At 38.8% G+C, this 18,613-nt stretch overlaps 1 protein-coding gene across 3 annotated transcripts in view; it reads right to left on the bottom strand.

Annotated features, from left to right (window-relative positions):
* Positions 1–2,317: 2,317 nt before the first annotated feature.
* CTNNA3 (catenin alpha 3) overlaps positions 2,318–18,613 on the bottom strand; it is a 1,807,132-nt gene continuing 1,790,836 nt past the window's right edge. For all 3 annotated transcript variants that reach the window (XM_058696469.1, XM_058696467.1, XM_058696468.1), the window contains one exon: positions 2,318–5,548. In XM_058696469.1, the coding sequence (XP_058552452.1) occupies positions 5,261–5,548 (288 nt within the window). In that variant the 3' untranslated portion in view covers positions 2,318–5,260. The remainder of the gene's footprint in view (positions 5,549–18,613) is intronic.

Genomic DNA, 18,613 nt, shown 5'->3' on the forward strand with positions numbered 1-18,613 from the left:
TCTGATATTGGGAAGAATTTCACCCATCAGCAGCTAGAATTTCCATTTCTCATCTTACAAACAGTATCATCAAATCATCCTCAAAATTTATATAGCTCATCCTCCTTCCTCCAACATGACTTCACCCAAACCACCAAAGATAAGTACACTTATTCTATCTTTAAAATATTCCTCAAGAGGAAGCTCCCCAATCTGTGTAGAACCAAAACCTCTTCCTCTGTTTGGCTATAAGTTATCTGCTTCTGCAACTACTTTTCTTATTCCTCCTCTGCCATCTCTGCCACTTTCTTACCCACATCCCTTTAGAACTGCTCTGTATATATTGCTTTTTCTTGTCAAACTCCTGTTGAAAGGTAGTCTTTGTGATTTGTTCCCATAAAGCCAATGGGGACTTTTGGATGCCATAAGCCAGCCTGCAGCCATGAAATATCTTGTCCTAGGATCTACATAAAAGTCAGCCCTACAAACTATCTATTGCCCATAAACAGGATTCTGGCAAGGTTGGGTTCCATTTGGAAATGGTTCTCTCAAATAGTATTAATTATCTTCTTTTGAAGTGTTCAGGAATAGATCCTATCTATCCTGGTAGGGGGAAAAGTTCACATGTAAAATGATGACTGTTGTAAACTACTGTTCCTTTTGTTCTAATAGAAAATTGTTTTGTTCCTGTGAATTGGCTAAAAATGGCAACAAGTGTATATAAAATTTTAAATGTCTTCTTTTCTCTCTTGTAGATATTTAGGATAGTGTTATAGCTTTGATTAAGACATCTTTAGTTTTAGTAACATCTATATTTTCTTTCCTAATAGACCCAAGACATCAAAATTAAAACTTTATATGTAGATGTTTCTGCCATTAAGCCTGGCTTTTGTTATAGTAACATGCAAAATACTGATATTAAAGATATCATAACAATATGGAAAGAGAATTATGACAAAAAATGCTACAGCGTTTTTTTTTCTGTAAGTGTTCTTTCCTGATATGTGATATTTAAATGAAAATGAAATATAAGGGGCGCCTGGGTGGCGCAGTCGGTTAAGCGTCCGACTTCAGCCAGGTCACGATCTCGCGTTCCGTGAGTTCGAGCCCCGCGTCAGGCTCTGGGCTGATGGCTCGGAGCCTGGAGCCTGTTTCCGATTCTGTGTCTCCCTCTCTCTCTGCCCCTCCCCCGTTCATGCTCTGTCTCTCTCTGTCCCAAAAATAAATAAAAAACGTTGAAAAAAAAAAAAAGAAAATGAAATATAAATATAGATTTCTCAGGTTGCAGAAATTTTCCCAGTGTACTTAAAAGGATTTTTGAAATAATATGCACTCACAACCTTTTAATTAGATGACCCTAAACTTTCTGCTCAAGTCAAAGGGAAATATTTCTGACTATCCCAACAGAAAAATGGCGAATATGCAATAGGCAGGCTGTCTTGACAAAAGACAGGCTGACAAAACAAAGTGCAGATTTCATTCAACTTGGCATTCTGGTGCGTATTTTGCCGACCTAGAGAATTACTTACAATGATACTGAAACAGGATAGCAATGCTGCAAAGAATTCACTGGAGAATGGTAAATATCATCAGGAAAATCTCAGATCTCATTCCTTCATTTCATTCATTCTATCTCTATACAGAAATCTGTATCCATGGGAACCTCTATCCCTATCAGGAAGTGTGCATTTGATACCAAAAAGGGTAAGAATGTTTTCTGGAATAGAAACAAGATAAAAAAAGAAAAGAAAAAATAAGGAAGTAGGGAAGGAAGCTGCTGGGAATTAAAATTTATAATTTTAACGCTATAGAATATATTGACCAATTTATATGTGGGATAGACACCTAAGGAGATGAGAAATGAGAGTGGGATATTTTGGGGGCATGGACCAAGAGGAATGGACATTAACTGGGCATAATTGGCTGGGATGAACATCCCTGACTGTATCAGTCTGGGAGAGAACCATCAGCAGTTAATGGGAGGATCTCTAGCCCAGGGATGGATGGTGAAAAGACCACACTGAAAGTCAAGGTGTAGAAAGTCACTAAAAATACTTCTTGTAGTGTCTTTTCAACCACTCATTACTGAATGTGAGGAGCACTGATTATTGCGTTTGAGGCTCAAATTGGGCACTTATCTACATGTCCGTGATTTTATCTTCCTGTATTATGACTTGGAAACTGTTCTCCTTTGAAGCTGGTAAGTGAATGCCAGACTGAAAAAGCCTTTCTATGTAGCTATGGAGTCCTTAGCCCTTACACAGAAGGCATTTTATGGGGAGCATATGTTATATTGATATTGATAAGTTAAGAGGTATGTGAAGGCCAGAAGTCATAATTAAGCATATTATATTTTTTAATATTCATTGTTTTCACTCATGTTCTAAGACAAACAGAAAGTAGATCGTTAACAAATTACCTTAGCAATTCAGGGTTTGAATTCTTCTCCTGACTCCTTCATTGAGTTGTACCCAGAAACTCCATTAGGAACACATATTTTAATCTAATTATTTCCACTTGTGATAAATAAAATGGAGACATTTATATTTGTCATTCTTCCTGCTTGATAAAAACCTTCCCGTGTTTCTAATTAAAAGAATATTTGGTGTATTATGATTTCATGGGTATTTTTTAAGTTATCATTATGATTCTAGTCTGATGTTTGACTATGGTGCTGGCAACTAAGTAAAATGGAACTATCCTTGTAGGTGGTATAAACCCCCTCCTCCCTCTCAAGGATTTTTTTTCCTACATAAATTAGCATAAATCAATTTCACTAAAAGAAAAAGGTGAGTTTGAGTTTTGATTAGCAGGTTAAAGCAAATGTATCATTGGAAGAAGCACCAAAATCTGTGATGCAATTTTAAAAGGTGCATGGATGGGCCACCAACCCAACACTCTCGTTAAGAAATTTCTATCATTTCCCTGCAGAAGAGCTTAAATATAAACACATATGTACATTCTTATTTCCTGATAAATTTCATTTAACTATGCTTTATAGTACAAAGTTTTGTTAATGCATTTGCTGCTAGTCGTTCTTATGTATAAGCACTTATTAGTGGTTTTGAGTCCAACTAAGTCTCAAAATGTTGCCTACTACAGGAATTCACTCAGCTGGACAGATGTCTTTCTCACCTCTATGCATCTCTTTCTTATTACACCTTTGATTGCTACAGTGGACTTTACTCCTGGGGCATTCTCCAAGTTATTTTTTTAAATTAAGTTTTGTATAATTGCAATTCGCTTTGAGCTAAGCTGGAAATCAATCTACTTTGAAGGAGAGGCCAGTTCACACCTCATGTGGGATAAAATGTCATTTTTTTCAAGATGTAGAGGTTATTTGGTGATTGTATAATTTCCAGTTATTTCTGTTCTTTTGGCATCAATACTGCATTCTAAACTCCAACTGCGGAAAGCTGACATAGGATCAAACAGACATTAGATTTTCTAAATGAGACTTATGATTTTGAGCTACTTGTTTGGTGTTTAAAAAAAAACTATTTTCTCAACTAAATTATAAACTCACCCTTTTATCTAAGATAACAACGGTCATAGATGTCACTCTTGTAATATCTAACCTTAGAACAGAAAGTAATGGTAGCATTTCAACGAAAGGAACTCCCTTTTTTGCCTTCTTATCTAGATGGTCCTGGAAGATAGAATTATCTGGATTCCCTAATTCCTTTTTGCATTGCTTTCTCTTTTATGGAGTGGACTCTGTCTGGAATAATTATTGTGGGCCAGTGCAGAGTGCAAGGCAGGAAAGACCTATGGCTTTCACCTCCTAGGATGTTTATATGCTGAGCCAAGGCAACTCAGCATTTTGGAAGAATAAAATAATTCATTACAATAAAAAGTGAACACTTTCCATATAATTGATAATTATCTATGAAATAAATCCTTTTCCCATACCATTTTGCCAAAGGTAACACACACATGATACTCTCGGCTTTGTGCATTCTTATGTTTCACACATTCTTTTATCCAAACTGGTCCTTCTGGCATCAACTAATGTTGCATGTTTGAATTTTACTTCATCAAATTAAGATAATTGTTGAAACAACTCATTAATGGCAGTATGTACAAAGTGAAGTTAAAATTACAGTATAATTTTGATAAAATAGAATAGGGAATACATGTTTATAATGTTGTGAAGGAGAATTCTATGTGTGAGAAAAGTGAAACTTAACTTCTGCAAAGAGGGAGGGGAGGATAGAGGGAGGGGGCAATGCACTGGACTCTAAGACTATTATGAAGTCCTTCATGAACTTAACTAAGGATAAGTACAGCGATTGAAGTCATAAAATGACCTCAACGACTTTTATTTTAAATCATGTTATCAAAATCACTCCAGCTTCTTTGCCATTAACTCTACTTTATAGTTCAATGATATACTTGATGCAGTTATATTTTACTCGATGCCAAAATGTTTTTCAAAGTGGCCTTTTCCTTTTAATTACAATTGCAAGCTAATACAAATGGATTTTTAGAGTCAGGCAGAACTCCTTCTACTTCTGTTATCATGACTCACTCAGGAATATAGATAGGTGTCTCATTTCTCCAACGAGTGATAACTCTTCTGCCATATACTATTGTGGAGGACCCATTTAAATCTAATACTCAATGTGCAGAACTTCTGAACACCATGGAAGCTTAAAAGGTACACTTGTGGCATCAACATTCACTGTAATCTTTATAATGTTAAAAAAAAATACTTCATTAATAATCAAGGCTGAACTTGACTGCTGAGCTTGATTAGTTTCTGAGGTTACCCTAATCAATTGACGTTAGATACAGGTGAATCACAGAGATTCACAGATGTCTGTCAGATTGGGTCAGATAAAGAAAATATGGAGATCAAATGGGAAAGCATTTTATGAAGTCTTTTGCTTTCATTGAAAACCAAGTCAAGAGCTCCTGTCAAAGCTCTAATTCAAAATGATAAGGTGAGTGTACTTAAGTTGTTACAGATGAACAGGACTCCCTAGAGTCTCCTATGTTCACTCGGTAATAAGTGTAAGATACTGTCTACAGTAGGAAAGGTTAAATGACACCTAAAGGGTTCATTCATTTAACAAGCATATATTGATTACTTATTAGGTGCTGGCCATACAGAGATGACAATGACATGATCCCAAATATATGTTGCTTCCAATGTTTTACACTATCTGTGGATTAAATTCTAAAAGTTAGTGAACTTACAGAACTAATCAAGTGTAAAAGTAAAGCAGTGTGTTTAGCCAGGACTTTGTAATATGGACACCAGAGTAGAAGAGTGGTTTCAGTAGACATGTCTTCCTCTAAATTCACTCATGACTTGCATTGGGTGGATTTTTTTCTTTGCTGAGCCTCGTCTGACAGCTGCACAAGTTTCCTCTGGCTTCTCTCTTTTAATCAAGGGTTTTTTTGCAGGAGCCTTCATTCTCCACATCACAACTGGGTGCCGAGGCCCAGTAGGACTCTGAATTCGGATGATCTTGGTTGAGGCAATGTAAGACATTTTCACTGTTTGCACTACAGCATTCATTAAATTTTTGGCCGCTTGGATCAGGGAGGTGACGCTGTCCAACTGCAGGGGGAAGAAAAGAGCTATTATTCAAGGGTGCAATCAGGAATTTAAAGAGATTTAATGTTATGGACAGGAATACTCCATTTTGTTTTTACCCCAGAAATAAATAAATCCCTATTTTGTGTATCTATGTAAATTATCTACATTAATCTATATACTTATTTATCATTTATGTATTTATCTGATGCATAAATATATTCATATTCTATCTCCTAAAATGATATTTTAAAGAGATTAATTTCCATCTCTTGGTGTCAATGAGATGGATTCTATAACTTCTATATAATATTGTAAGATCCAAATGGCCGCTGCTTTCTTTGTAATGGATCTCCTTATTTCCAGGGGTAATTCTGAGCCCTTTCTATAGAAGATGACTATCCACAATAAAAGCTATATTACGGATAAGTAACTTTCTGAGAACAACAACTGAAAATTCTTCCTTTTAGGGAATTTACAGTTTAAGATAAATATCATACACACATACGGGTGTACATGTGCATGTATACCATTCACTTTCATGAATATTTCCCAAATAATTCTACCTAAAAATGTCTCTTTTTTAAACACAGAACCTGTAAACCTATCATGCAGTGTGTTAAAGTAGATAAAGCCAAGGCTTTTCAGTCAAATAAAGTTGGGTTTAAATTCCAGGTCTGCCTTAGAACTTGGGCAAATCATTTAACCATTTCCATCCTAGTTTTCTCAGATATTTAATAGAAGAAAAATGCTTATTAAAGTTAAATAATATGTGCCAAGAACCTAATATAGTGATTTCCAGATAGCTGATTGCTGTTGAATACATTTCCTTGTTTCTTTCTATTTATTTGTTTACTTAGAGAGAGAGAGAGAGAGAGAGAGAGGGAGCAGGGGAGGACCAGAGAGGGATGGAGAGAGAGAATCCCAAGCATGTTCCTCACCACCAGCACAGAGCCCAACACGGGGCTTGAACTCACAAATTGTGTGATCATGACCTGAGTCAAAATCAAGAGTCAGGCATTTAACTAACTGAGCCACCCAGGTGCCCCATTTCCTTTGTTTCTTATGAAGATTGAGAAAATTGTTTAATTGAAAAGATGCATTCATGAAATTACTAAAACAAATTTTTCCCCACATGGTTTTGTTTTTAATTGTTATGTTTTTTTAATTTTATGTTCACAAACATAATCTCAGGGGTAAATGGAGTGATAGCCCTAGAATCCTGCAAAACACCTTAGAGCTAAGCCAAGTTGGTTCATTTTTATACAACTAATGCCTCTTCCATTATTTCAGTTTGGCAGATTGTCATCCACAGCCAACTCATCCAAGAAGATGTGCCTCCACTGTCACCTCTCTGTGATGTGTGCTGTCAGGGCTGAGACTCAAACACCAGCTCTGTGGTTGCTAAAATCCATCAGCAGTTGCATGGCTTGAGTATTCTACCTTTGCAGCTTGAGGAGTCTCATCTCACACACAGAATAAATGAGTGAAGGAAAGTAGTAAGCTGAGGTTATGTGCCTGGGGCAGTGGTCTAGCTGGCTGTTTCCTAGGAAGAAAATTTAATTAGCTCCATTGTATGCCAAGCCTGAGATCCTTGAAAAGGTAACACCAGATATGTAATTTGAAAGGCAGTAGTACTTGGCAACTACACATCTTTAAGTCATTTCACTTATTGAAGCCAGAAATGTAAAATCTGTACATGTGGCAGGAATGACAAATGCTTTGCAAACATTAAACAGGATCTCATGAAGCACTCACATCTATTTCAGAAGAATCTGCACACAACTTAAAAAAATAAAAGCCACTAGATTTTGAATAGAATACCACCCTTCATTACTAGTGTTCCTCTATGAATGGATTGTAGGCTAAAATATGTCCTTCAATAATTAGCAATTTTTATTCAAAACTTTGGGGAGCCAGTTAGATCCTGAAAATAATTTCCAATCTCACCATAAGAAGAAGAAAGTTTTTTTCTAAATGATGAATTAACATGACTAGTATTGAGGATAGTCGGTAGTATTCTCTCTCAAACATTAATATTTGGTTTACTCCAAGGGCTCTGCATGCACTACCCTAAAGTCTTCCATGGCAGAAGGCTCTAGAGACCTGCTATCATTTAGGATTTCACCAGTGGCTTTGGCTTTTCTACCCTCTTCTCCTTTTGACTTTGTAATCTTGTCATGTATAGATTGTATTTATTTCATTTCCTTTTGATTTTCCACACAAGTGATATATATTAACCAGTAGCCTAGAGAGGATGTTTAAGTTCAATCCATGCCTTAAAATGGAGAAATGGGCTTGTCTTCTTTCCTCATTGAATGAGCAAAGTGCTGTCTGTGCCATTGTGATCTCCAATGCTGGCCTCTGACAAAGCCTTTTATTTTCAAATCCTAAATGGCTGTTGTAAAACTTCTCCTCTGGGTGACTCAGAAAAACTGTAGGACAAATTATCCCCCTAGGAGAGCATGAAGACTAGTTTTGCAGACAGATTAGTACAATTGCTACAAGAATACTGTTATTTCATGATGAAAGCTTGTAAGGCATTTTATAAGGATTTTGAAGTCTCAGAAAGCTATGTGTGCTATGCATCATTCTACTATTAGCCAAATCACTGGCTACACAAGCAAGAGGCACAGACAAGCCTAACAAATGGTAGGAAATTTTGTTTGAGGCCAAGCAGTGGCTCAGGCCTACTCATAGAGAGTAACTGCACAATTTCCTGTCTGCAAAACCTTTTTATGTCTTTTCATCCAGATCCACTTTGATGAAAAATCCTTCCAGGGAAGTACTCAATAGAACCTTCTTTGTGAAAACACAGGCAAATTTGAGTCAGGCAATGCCTCACTTTGGGGTCTCTGTGTTCAACTTTTGGAACAAAGTTTTCTGAATTTTACAAATGCACCTGTGCAAAACAAGGATGTTAATATACTCTAAAAGCCTGGTAGAGTAGACCAATCAGACTATAAAACTCAAGTTCCAAAATTCTCTCCATGACAAATCACTTCGATTAACTGAACATTCTAGGCAGATGCAACTTGTTTACCAAAGGAGCTGGTTTCCCTAATATCTGGTAACATTCCTCTCTGATCTTGATGAAGTGTTCTCGATCAAGGAATCAACTGAGAACAAAAATGGCTTTTAAGGCCTTAAACCTCCTAAGGTTATATGTAAACATTTGCATTCAAGGATATATATATATATATATATATATATATATATATATATATAAAAGCAGTCTTCTACCCCCCCCCCTTTCCATAACAGAGGACAAGGTTTTAAATAACTCTCCAAAGAGGATTCTGACTGAAATGAAAGAGCTCTGATAAATTGGAAGTCTGCTCTCTTACCACAGTAAATAGAAAGATAGCCACCTTTCCTGGGCTGCTGATTTGTGCTTATTCTTACAACACTGGTGTGGTTTTAAATAACTGAACTTCATGGTCTACTAATGTTACAATGAGTTTCTCAATATGTCCAAACATAAATTAGTAAGTTCTGCCTCATTTTTTCTGAAGATCTAAATAAATATAAAGAGATTATGTTTGGTAAATTAGTTCTTACCCTAACTGCAAGATGCATTTTGCAAACAATCCAAATTATGACCATCTAGGATCCTACTCAATATTATCATTTTATAGGAACCTTAGTGTAACTAGTTTAGTTTCTCTGCTGTGCTTTGCGGTATGTAAGTCTGTGACTTCAGTTAGGCTACAGTGCATATTCGTCCATTTCTAAAACTGTTTTCAGACAAAAGGTTTGGTCCTACTCAGATATGCCTATAACTCTTTGCTATGGAAAAAGAGTAATTCAACAACAATAAAGATGTTTTCTTTTTCTTCACAAAATGTCAACTTTTCATCCATGTGACTACTATACACAGAACATCTGGATTTTTTTTTTTTTAACAAAAGCCAATGCTAAATACCCATGATGTAAGTCCTCCAAAACTATGTCAAGGTGGAATGCCTGTTGGCAAACCGTTGTCAAAATCCTATTATAATACTGATAGCCAAGAAAAATGAAAAGACATGGTAGTTATTCCTTCTTTTACTTTTCTAAGTTTCTTGTCTACATTATGTCAGAACACCAGAATGTCTTCTACTATACTATTCTAACTCTTCACATTCTGGATACAAGACCTCTATCAGATACATGTTCTACATGAGGATGCTCAGGAAGTGAACCTCACTCCCACTGATGTGGATCTCATGCTCTCGCACCCGGGCTGTCATCTGAGGAAAGCATAAGTTTCCCAACCCCTGCGAGAACCGCCTTGCAAACTATTGCCACTGGGATTCCTGTGAGGAGAGAAACCTGATGTTGCCTGAAAATATGTTATTTCCTTTCCTATAACGTTCTGGGTAAACTGGTGCCGAGTGCAAACTATGAAATTCTTGTGAGTCCCAATGTTTACCTAAACATAAAGACCCCTGGTGGATATCGCACCTGCACAAAACAATACTTGAAAGCAAATGTGTGGAGTTTGGTTCCAATTTTGTTTCCTAGATGTTGGCCAGGTTCTAAGTAACTGACAGAAATTAACTCACAGCAACAGTAGGAGGTAAGTACTCCTATTATCTCCATTGTATGGATAAAGAAACAAAGGAACTGGAAGATTTGGTAGGTTGCTCAAGGCAATACAGCCATTAAATGGTAAGGTTGGAATCTGAGCAAAGGCAGTCTAGTTCAAGTACCTGGTGCTCTTACCCACTATACACCCTGACTTTCAGTACTATATCACTTCCAATGTGAGTTTATTTTCAGATAATGAATAGTTGAAAAGATTGCACTAACATTAATATAATGTCTAAAATTAAAAAATTAACTACCTAATAACTGCTTTGTGGAAGGTTATGTTGGAGAAGTGGATAAAGTACACCAAAGATAGCTGATTGGACTAAAACAAACTCTGGTCTCTAGCTTAGAGACCCCTCCTCCAGGTTCTTCTTCCTTTGTTTGCTGTGCACGTGAAAACAATCCCCCTCCCCCAAACACAAATATGGAGGCTGATAAATATAAATTACCCTTACTGCTCACAGTCAGGGCTCAGATCTTTGGAGAAATGGTCTCCTCTGAGCCTGCTGGTATTAAATAAATCTCCAATCCATCAAGGTCTCTGAGTGCCGCTTGGTTTTTCTGCCAGCGTTCCAGCCTGGTTCCATAACAAATTTGGTTCCCTGACTGGAAAATCTGGCCGCACTGGCCCATTGTTGCCACCGGTTTGGGAAAACAGCGAGGCAGTGACGGAATGAGTGATCCTGAATTTCGGCAGTCTCCCCCTCGGTTGCCTCAGGCCAGCCCCCACTCTGCCGTTCCCACCAGACTCGAGGAGACTTGGCAGGTGAGGACCTGGACCCCAGTAATGCTGGGGCCCAATCTAGTCAGGCCCACTCGCAAGAGTGGAAGGGGAACCTGATCACTCCCTGAGACTTCAGAAGTCTCACAGGTAGGGATTCTATGGTAGGGAATATAATAACCTCTGGTGTGTATGTGAATGTGAATGTGCAACTCTGTCTAGCTTGCCTGCCGAGTTCGATACTCTGGCTCCACAGGCAGGCGCCCTTGGGGTCCCCACGGAGTCTGAGTGGGCCCTTCTGCGATTCCATGATGGATGGCACTAGGTCTGTGGCGATATCAGAATGGTTTCTGATCGTGGGTCACAGGGCTGGGAACTGTGGGGCTGAGCGTCGCCTGGGTTCCTTCAGGACATGGCCAGGCGGGCATCTGGCTGGTCTCCTCATTGGAGGGGACGCCCCTGTCCCTCTGTCTTTGTGACTCCACCTCACGGGAGCAAAGTGGGGTTGGGACAGAGCCACAAGAGCCAGGCAAGGGTTTTAGCTGCTTTATCTGGAGACTCACCCAGGAAGCCAAAGAAGCAACCCACCTCCCCTCCCCTAATGTTCCCCTCTTTATGACTATTTAGGCTTCCTCCCCACTCCCCTGAGCTTGAAACTCCTCCCCCCCCGCAGACTTGCTGCTGCCACCACTGTTGCCACCACTGGCTGCCACAGTCAGGGTGCTGCCAGGGCAGCCACCCATTTCTCCTCCCATCCCAGGCCAGAGAACCCTCCCGCACAAGGCCCAGCGGCCAAATTGGGCCCTCGGCCAAGTGCAGGCACTTTCCAGATCCCAGTCCACATCCGCTAATATCAAGAGGCTCTCAGGGGGATCAGAACAGGGAGCTGAGAAGGCCATAAATATGCCCAGCAGCAAGGGGGGAGTCCCAGAACCTCCTTAGCAAGGGGTCAATGAACCTACTGCAAGGGGAAAGTACATTCAAAAGAATAAATGTCCCAACCAGGGAAAGTCCCAAAAACCCAGCGGACACCAGGAGGAACCTCGAGAAGGGGACCTTATTGGTCTAGCCGAGATAGAACCAGACTAAAAGGGGACACTGACTCTCTCTCCCTGTTCCTCTGCTTAATAGATGTGAGGGATTCTCCCTCATTTCCAAGGTTAATAGCTATAATTGGAGCCAACTGTGGTTAGTCTACCTCGGGACAGGGACTTTAAGGCATATTCCCAAGCAGTTGCTGCTTCCGCCTTCCCCTCCCCCTCAGGTTTCTGGACCAACTTGGGTGTGGTCCTATACCATGCTTGGTGCCTCGGGCACCATTGGTTCCTCCTCCCACCTTCCAGGTCAAGGAGCAAAGTGTATCCCCCCTTGGACCACCCATTTCAGATATCTCCACTGGTGCCCCAAACGAAAAACTGACAATGGGGAAAAACTGATTGACTTTTAGGTGGATGCAGGTGAAACATATTCGATGTTTAAACTAATTTAAGTTTGTTGGACCTGTCTTTAAAGTTATCAACAAAGGTCAAATAAGCTCATGTTATCTCTGTTGCAATTTGTTAATAATAGTTAATTTTGTCTGTCTCAAAGTTTTCATGGGTAATTGTTAAGATAACTTTCAAGGTCCTTGGTAACCTAAAACTTTCCAAATAGGATGGAATGCTAAAACTTTGATTATTGAACAGAGGTTTGTGTTTTTAACTTCTTGTTGCTGAGAAATTAAGGCTATTTGGACCTATTGGAAAACATGCTTTGTACTTAATTGGTTCATGAATTTACCATCTAAGAAAATTCTGATGTAAACACCTCTCAGTTGGTTACTAAGTCCTCACTTGGTGACTAAGGTTTCCTAAGAGTTAAAATTCTGCTAAATGTACTTAAGACTGATGAAAATAAAGCAACTCTGTATGTAGGAAAATAGGAGATATTTAAGAAAGTTATAAGGAATGGAAATACAGTTTTGTTGAGGGTAGAAGAAAGTAATTTTGTCCTAAATGAGACTGGTTATTTGGAAAGAAATGGCCTTGGGACAAAATTTAGAAGCAAAAGAAAGCTATAGAAGGTTGAGATGAATGGAATTTTAAAAGTACACTGGTCTAAGGTTGAAATCCTGCTTTTCTCTCTGCTCAAATGACAAAGTTTTCTTGAACTGTTGATCTGCTTTTGATAAGACAATGCAAACAAAGGTTTACCCTCTGGGAAAATCAAAGTTTTAGGTCTCTTCTCTATCAGGTCTTTGATTACTTAGTTAAAACTTCTGAATGTTAAAGGAGCTAGGTTTGGATAACAACTGTATAATCCTATACATTCATCTTTGGGATCTTTTATTGCCACTTTGGTTGAATATATAAAATTGTAAGATTTGTAATGATCTGTACTCCTACTTAGGATGCATTTATGACTTCTGGGGTTTTAACAAACTTCTCAGGATTTAAATGGTAAATGAAGTCTTCTTGACCAATTAGGTCCTTTTATTTGGGATGTTAAGTTACTTGGAAAAGCTCTGTCATACAATGGTAAACCTTAGATTGTATTGCACAGGTAAATGCTGTAAATGTCCGAATATACGCAATTCCTAAAATTTTAACGTTTTGATATAAGGTCATCACTTAATATTCTGATTACTTGAGATGTTATGTGTCACAGAAATAACCAAATTTCTTTGTCAATTGCATCATAATGAACTCTCATCAGATCTTTAACGATGTCTATTTCTGAGATTTTGCCATTTATAACTGTTCTTATTCTCTCACAAAATGTGTTTCTTCTTCACGGAGATTTATAAAAAGGACTTTGGGGATAAATACAGGTATTCGACATCTTTAAGATTAATACTAAAATGGGTAAAAAAATTCCAGAACTAAAAAGCTGCATTCAAATTGAACAAGAATTAGGAACATGGGATTAAATGAACTGAAGAAGATTATAGTTTTGTGATTCTTGTTGAAAATATTGCTGGTTCCCTAATGTTTCCTCTTCCAGATTAAGGAAACTTTCTTTTAAGATATCTATGATATACAAAAATGTGATAAAGTATGCATTTGTAAACTGAAGCATTTATCTTTTCTCTCTACATAATTCCCCTGAAATTCAAAAGTCTCAATGAGTATTCTTTCTTTCATGGCAATTACAATTGTTTGCTTAAGTTCAGTAAGAATCTGTTCATCTTATAACAGGTCACCATTTAGAAATACTGGTTATTTTACCAAGGCTTTGACTGGAATGTCATATTTGAGGATGACATTCATAAACTCAGATATGACCAGACAGATTTAAGGAATTAGGGTTGGCTTTATAAAACATGGAGTCATAAAGCCCCTTGGAAATGTTGGCCTGGTGCCTTGCTTACAGAGTTCCCAGCAGCCTCACTAGGTAAGTAAAGAATGTCACTTCCTGGCAGGTGCAGGAACCTCAGGATATCTCGGGGGCCTCATGAAGAGGAATTCACCCAATTCTACAGGTATTGCAGGCCTGTCTGATGGCAAGTATTTGGCTTGGCTTCTGGCCTGGAGAGGCTACCAAAAGTTCAACCCAGAGATTCCTTATAAAAGGTTCCAACAAAGCAAACTTTAAAAGATCCTCATGATCAATCGCTATCCTTGCTAAGCTTATGTAAATAATTAGGCCAGATTTGTTAAGACTGGATTTGTTCTACAAATGCATTGGTTTCAATTTGGCTATCTCTGGAAAGGGGAGGGGGGGTGGTTAGAGAGAACAGCTATGTTTCAACAATGCACTGTTATGGATGTTAAATTCTAGTTATGATTGCCTTTAAATGTTGTTTGCCTAAACTAGACAACTTGAGATAAACTTCAGAAAATTGTCACAGTATTTCATATATAGGCAATCTTCTGTGCTTGTTATACTATAGGGATAATAATAAGACCCCATGGGCATATGATTATTTAAACAACTGGAAAACAAGATGGATCTCTAAATATGCAAACCATATCTTCCCTAAACCTGATCTGACAGTTATCAGAAACCTGCCCCTTTCTAAGACTTGGAGGTGGACTTTACAGACATACAACTAAATAGCAGATTCAGTTTCAGGTTATCACCCCATGGGTCCATCACTCCAGAGCTAAGAAGGCCAAATCAGAGGAACCCTCAACCTGGCGAAGTGATCCAGATCCAGTCAACCCGCTTATGGCAGAAGCTTGAGAAATCAACACGTGGACTGAGCCCAGGGGTTTGGATGCAACTCTGCCAGCCCTTGCCCCTCACTGGTGTCATAGCCCTGATCTTACTTCTTACTGTTTGGCTGATAGAGATTGCACCAACAAGCTGGATATGGGACAAAAGATGCATGCTGTGTCTCACATACCTCCTCTGGATGGGAGGATTATTAAGTATTGCCTGTATATTGTGATAACCTCTCTCGCCTTCACAACTGCCACTTATCCACTTTGCCCCCAGGACTGTTATATGACAATAAAGGGGTCAAGGGTGTTCAGCGCCTTCACCTCCTTCCACAAAGATAGCTACAAGGGAAAAACACCCACTCTCTGTTAGTCACCCGGTGCCCCAAGGACTAAGTATTGGACTGTAGAGATAACCCAAAATGTCAGGAACCCACGTCACAGCAAAGCCTCCAGAAAGGGAAGCTTGCTCCACTTACCTTCCTCAATGGGGGATCTTGGACGGGGAAGGGATGCAGGACAGGGCCCTTCAAAAGGTTATAAAGGATACCCAGGACAAGGTAATATAAGCCATAAAGGCGACCACTCCCCTGGCAGCCTACCAGGGTTTGAAGTTTTCAGCCCTCAATCAGATGCTTACCAATTCCCCACTCCAGCGCTGGACTAACATTACTCTACAAGTCCTCCATAAAATAGATAATCACACCCAAACCTACTGGATGTGCTTGCCCCTCAGCCTGATGGCTTACTTAGCCACTCCTATCCCTTTGACCTGAGAAGTTCCTGAAAATCTCGAAACCAACACTTCTGTCTTAATTGGACCCCTGACCACTGGGATCCATCTCACAAATGCCAACAATCTAATCTGTACAGTCCCTGAAGATATGAATGGTACCTTAAAGAGGAATGCAACCCTATGTTCAACCCCTGGGGTGTTCTCTGTTCTAGTTTTGCCTACTGATGCGTAGAGGCCGACTGGACTCAGATATGTTATTCCGTCTTCCTAACCCCAGAGATATCCATATACACTGAAGATCAGCTCCTAACAGCCTTTAGCCCCAAATCCCAGACTAAACAGGAAATTCTGCTACCCGTTCTGATTGGAGCAGGAATTGCGACAGGAATAGAAACTGGAATAGGGGGTATAGGTTCATCAGAAGGACTATATCACAAGAGCTAAATGGAGACATGGAACAGATGGCGGATTCTCTGGTAACCTTACAAAGCCAAATAAACTCTCTGGTGGCAGTGACCCTCCGAAATAGGCAAGCCCTTGACCTCCTCACTTCAGAAAAAGGAGGGACTTGCATCTTTCTTGGGGAGGGAGAGGGATGTTGCTATTTTGTAAACCTGTCAGGAACAGTTCCAACTAAGGTTAAGGAGCTCAAGGAAAGAATTCATAGACAACAGGAAAATATCAATCAATGGAAAGGATAGGATCTCACAGATTGGGCATCCTGGCTGCCTGCCCTGGCGGGGCCCCTCCTCTCCATAATTTTACTTGTATCCATCGGCCCCTGTATACTGAATGCCATGATACATTTTATAGAAAACACTTCTGCTTGCCAAACTACTGCACATATCTTAGCCTTCTGAGAGTACCAACCTGTAAAACTGAAAGGTGATGCCTACTAAGTTTTTTATAAAAGGCATCAAAGGGGGGAATGTTGGAGAAGTGGATAAAGTACACCAAAGATGATTGATTGGAATAAAACAAACTCTAGTCTCTGCCTTAGAGACCCCTCCTCCTGGTTCTTCTTCCTTTGTTTGCTGTGTGAGCAAAAACCACCCCCCCCCCACACACACACACACAAATATGGAGGCTGGTAACTATAAATAACCCTTCCCGCTCGCATTCGGGGCTCAGATCTTTGGAGAATCGGTCTCCTCTGAGCCCACCGGTGTTAAATAAATCTCCAATCCACCGAGGTCTCTGAGTGCCGCTTGGTTTTTCCGCCAGTGTTCCAGCCTGATTCCGTGACAGTTATAGAATTTTTTAATGTATACTGGTACTAGGAAAAAAGAAGTTATCTTACTTGCCAACGTATTTTATTAGGATGGTGGTTTGATAATGTTTGTACTCCATCATTTTCTAAGAAGCACTTTTTATTTTGAAATAGCAAATAGAAATAGTCAGTCTTCCTCATAGGCTCCAAACAATTTAAAAACTTTTAGATTAACACTATTTTTTAATAGAACATTTTTAAATTTTAAAATGTGGATCTCAAGAAGATAAAAAACATAAACAAATTGTATTATAGATTCTAGGACATAGAATTGCATGACATTATTTAATCTTTAAAATGTGTCATAGTGTAAATACAAACCAATTTTTTTTCTGATTGTGAAATAAAATTAAATTAATTTGTTTGCCTTGGCAGTAGAATCTAGGATTGGAAAAGAACTGAGACCGTTCAATACCCCCACAAAAAAACAAATAACCCAATTATGTGAACAGACATTTATACGAAGAAGACATACAGGTGGCCCATAGACAATATGAAAAGATACTCAACATCACTCATCCAGGGAAATGCAAATCATAACTAAAATGAGATACCACCTCACGCCTGTCAGAATGGCTAAGATCAACAACACAAGAAACAAGTGTTGGGAAAGATGTGGTGGGAAAGGAACCTTCTTGCACTGTTGGTAGGAATGCAAATCTGTGCAGCCACTGTGGAAAACAGTATGGAGTCTTCTCAAAAAGTTAAAAATAAATTGCCCTTCAATCCAGGAATCTCACTACTGGGTAATTACACCAAAAATACAAAAACACTAATTCAAAGGGATAAAGGTACCTCTATGTTTATTGCAGCATTATTTACAATAGTCAAGATATGGAAGCAGCCCAAGTGTCCATCCAGAGATGAATGGATAAAGGAAATATAATATGTATATGTATATACACATACATATATATACACATATGCACATACATATATATACATGAATATGCATACACACACAATGGAATATTATTCAGCCATAAAGAGGAATGAAATATTGCCATTTGCAACAACATGGATGGAGTTAGAGAGAGTATAATACTGGGCGAAATAAGTCAGTAAGAAAAAGACAAATACCATATGATTTCACTCTTGTGTTGAATTTAAGAAACAAAACAAAGAAAGGAAAAAAGAGGGAGAGGGAGAGAGAAACCAAGAAACAGACTCTTAACTATAGAGAACAAAGTGATGGCTACCAAAGGGGATGGAGGGAATAGGGGAGAGAGATTAAAGAATACACTAACCATGATAAAAAACAAAAGAAAAGAAAATGATTTAAAAACAAACAAACAAACAAACAAACAACCCAGGATTTGGTCCCCTACCCCTTCAGGTACTATTTCACCCTTACTTAATTTTAAAGTTCTCAGTTAAATTATTCAGAAATAAGTTCACCATAGGTAATGTGAAAGGGCATTATATATGTGCATTGGTAGATGACAAATAAGAGCATAAATATATTTTTGAAACACTTAAAAATTTTGGGGGCACCTGGGTGGCTCAGTCAGTTAAGTGTCTGACTTCAGCTCAGGTCATGATCTCAGTTCATAGGTTCGAGTCCCGCATCAGGCTCTGTGTGGACAGCTCAGAGCCTGGAGCCTGCTTCTCTCTCTCTCAAAAATAAATAAAGATTAAAAAAATG

This window comes from Neofelis nebulosa, chromosome 13 (genome assembly GCF_028018385.1).
Source record: "Neofelis nebulosa isolate mNeoNeb1 chromosome 13, mNeoNeb1.pri, whole genome shotgun sequence".
NCBI lineage: Eukaryota > Metazoa > Chordata > Mammalia > Carnivora > Felidae > Neofelis > Neofelis nebulosa.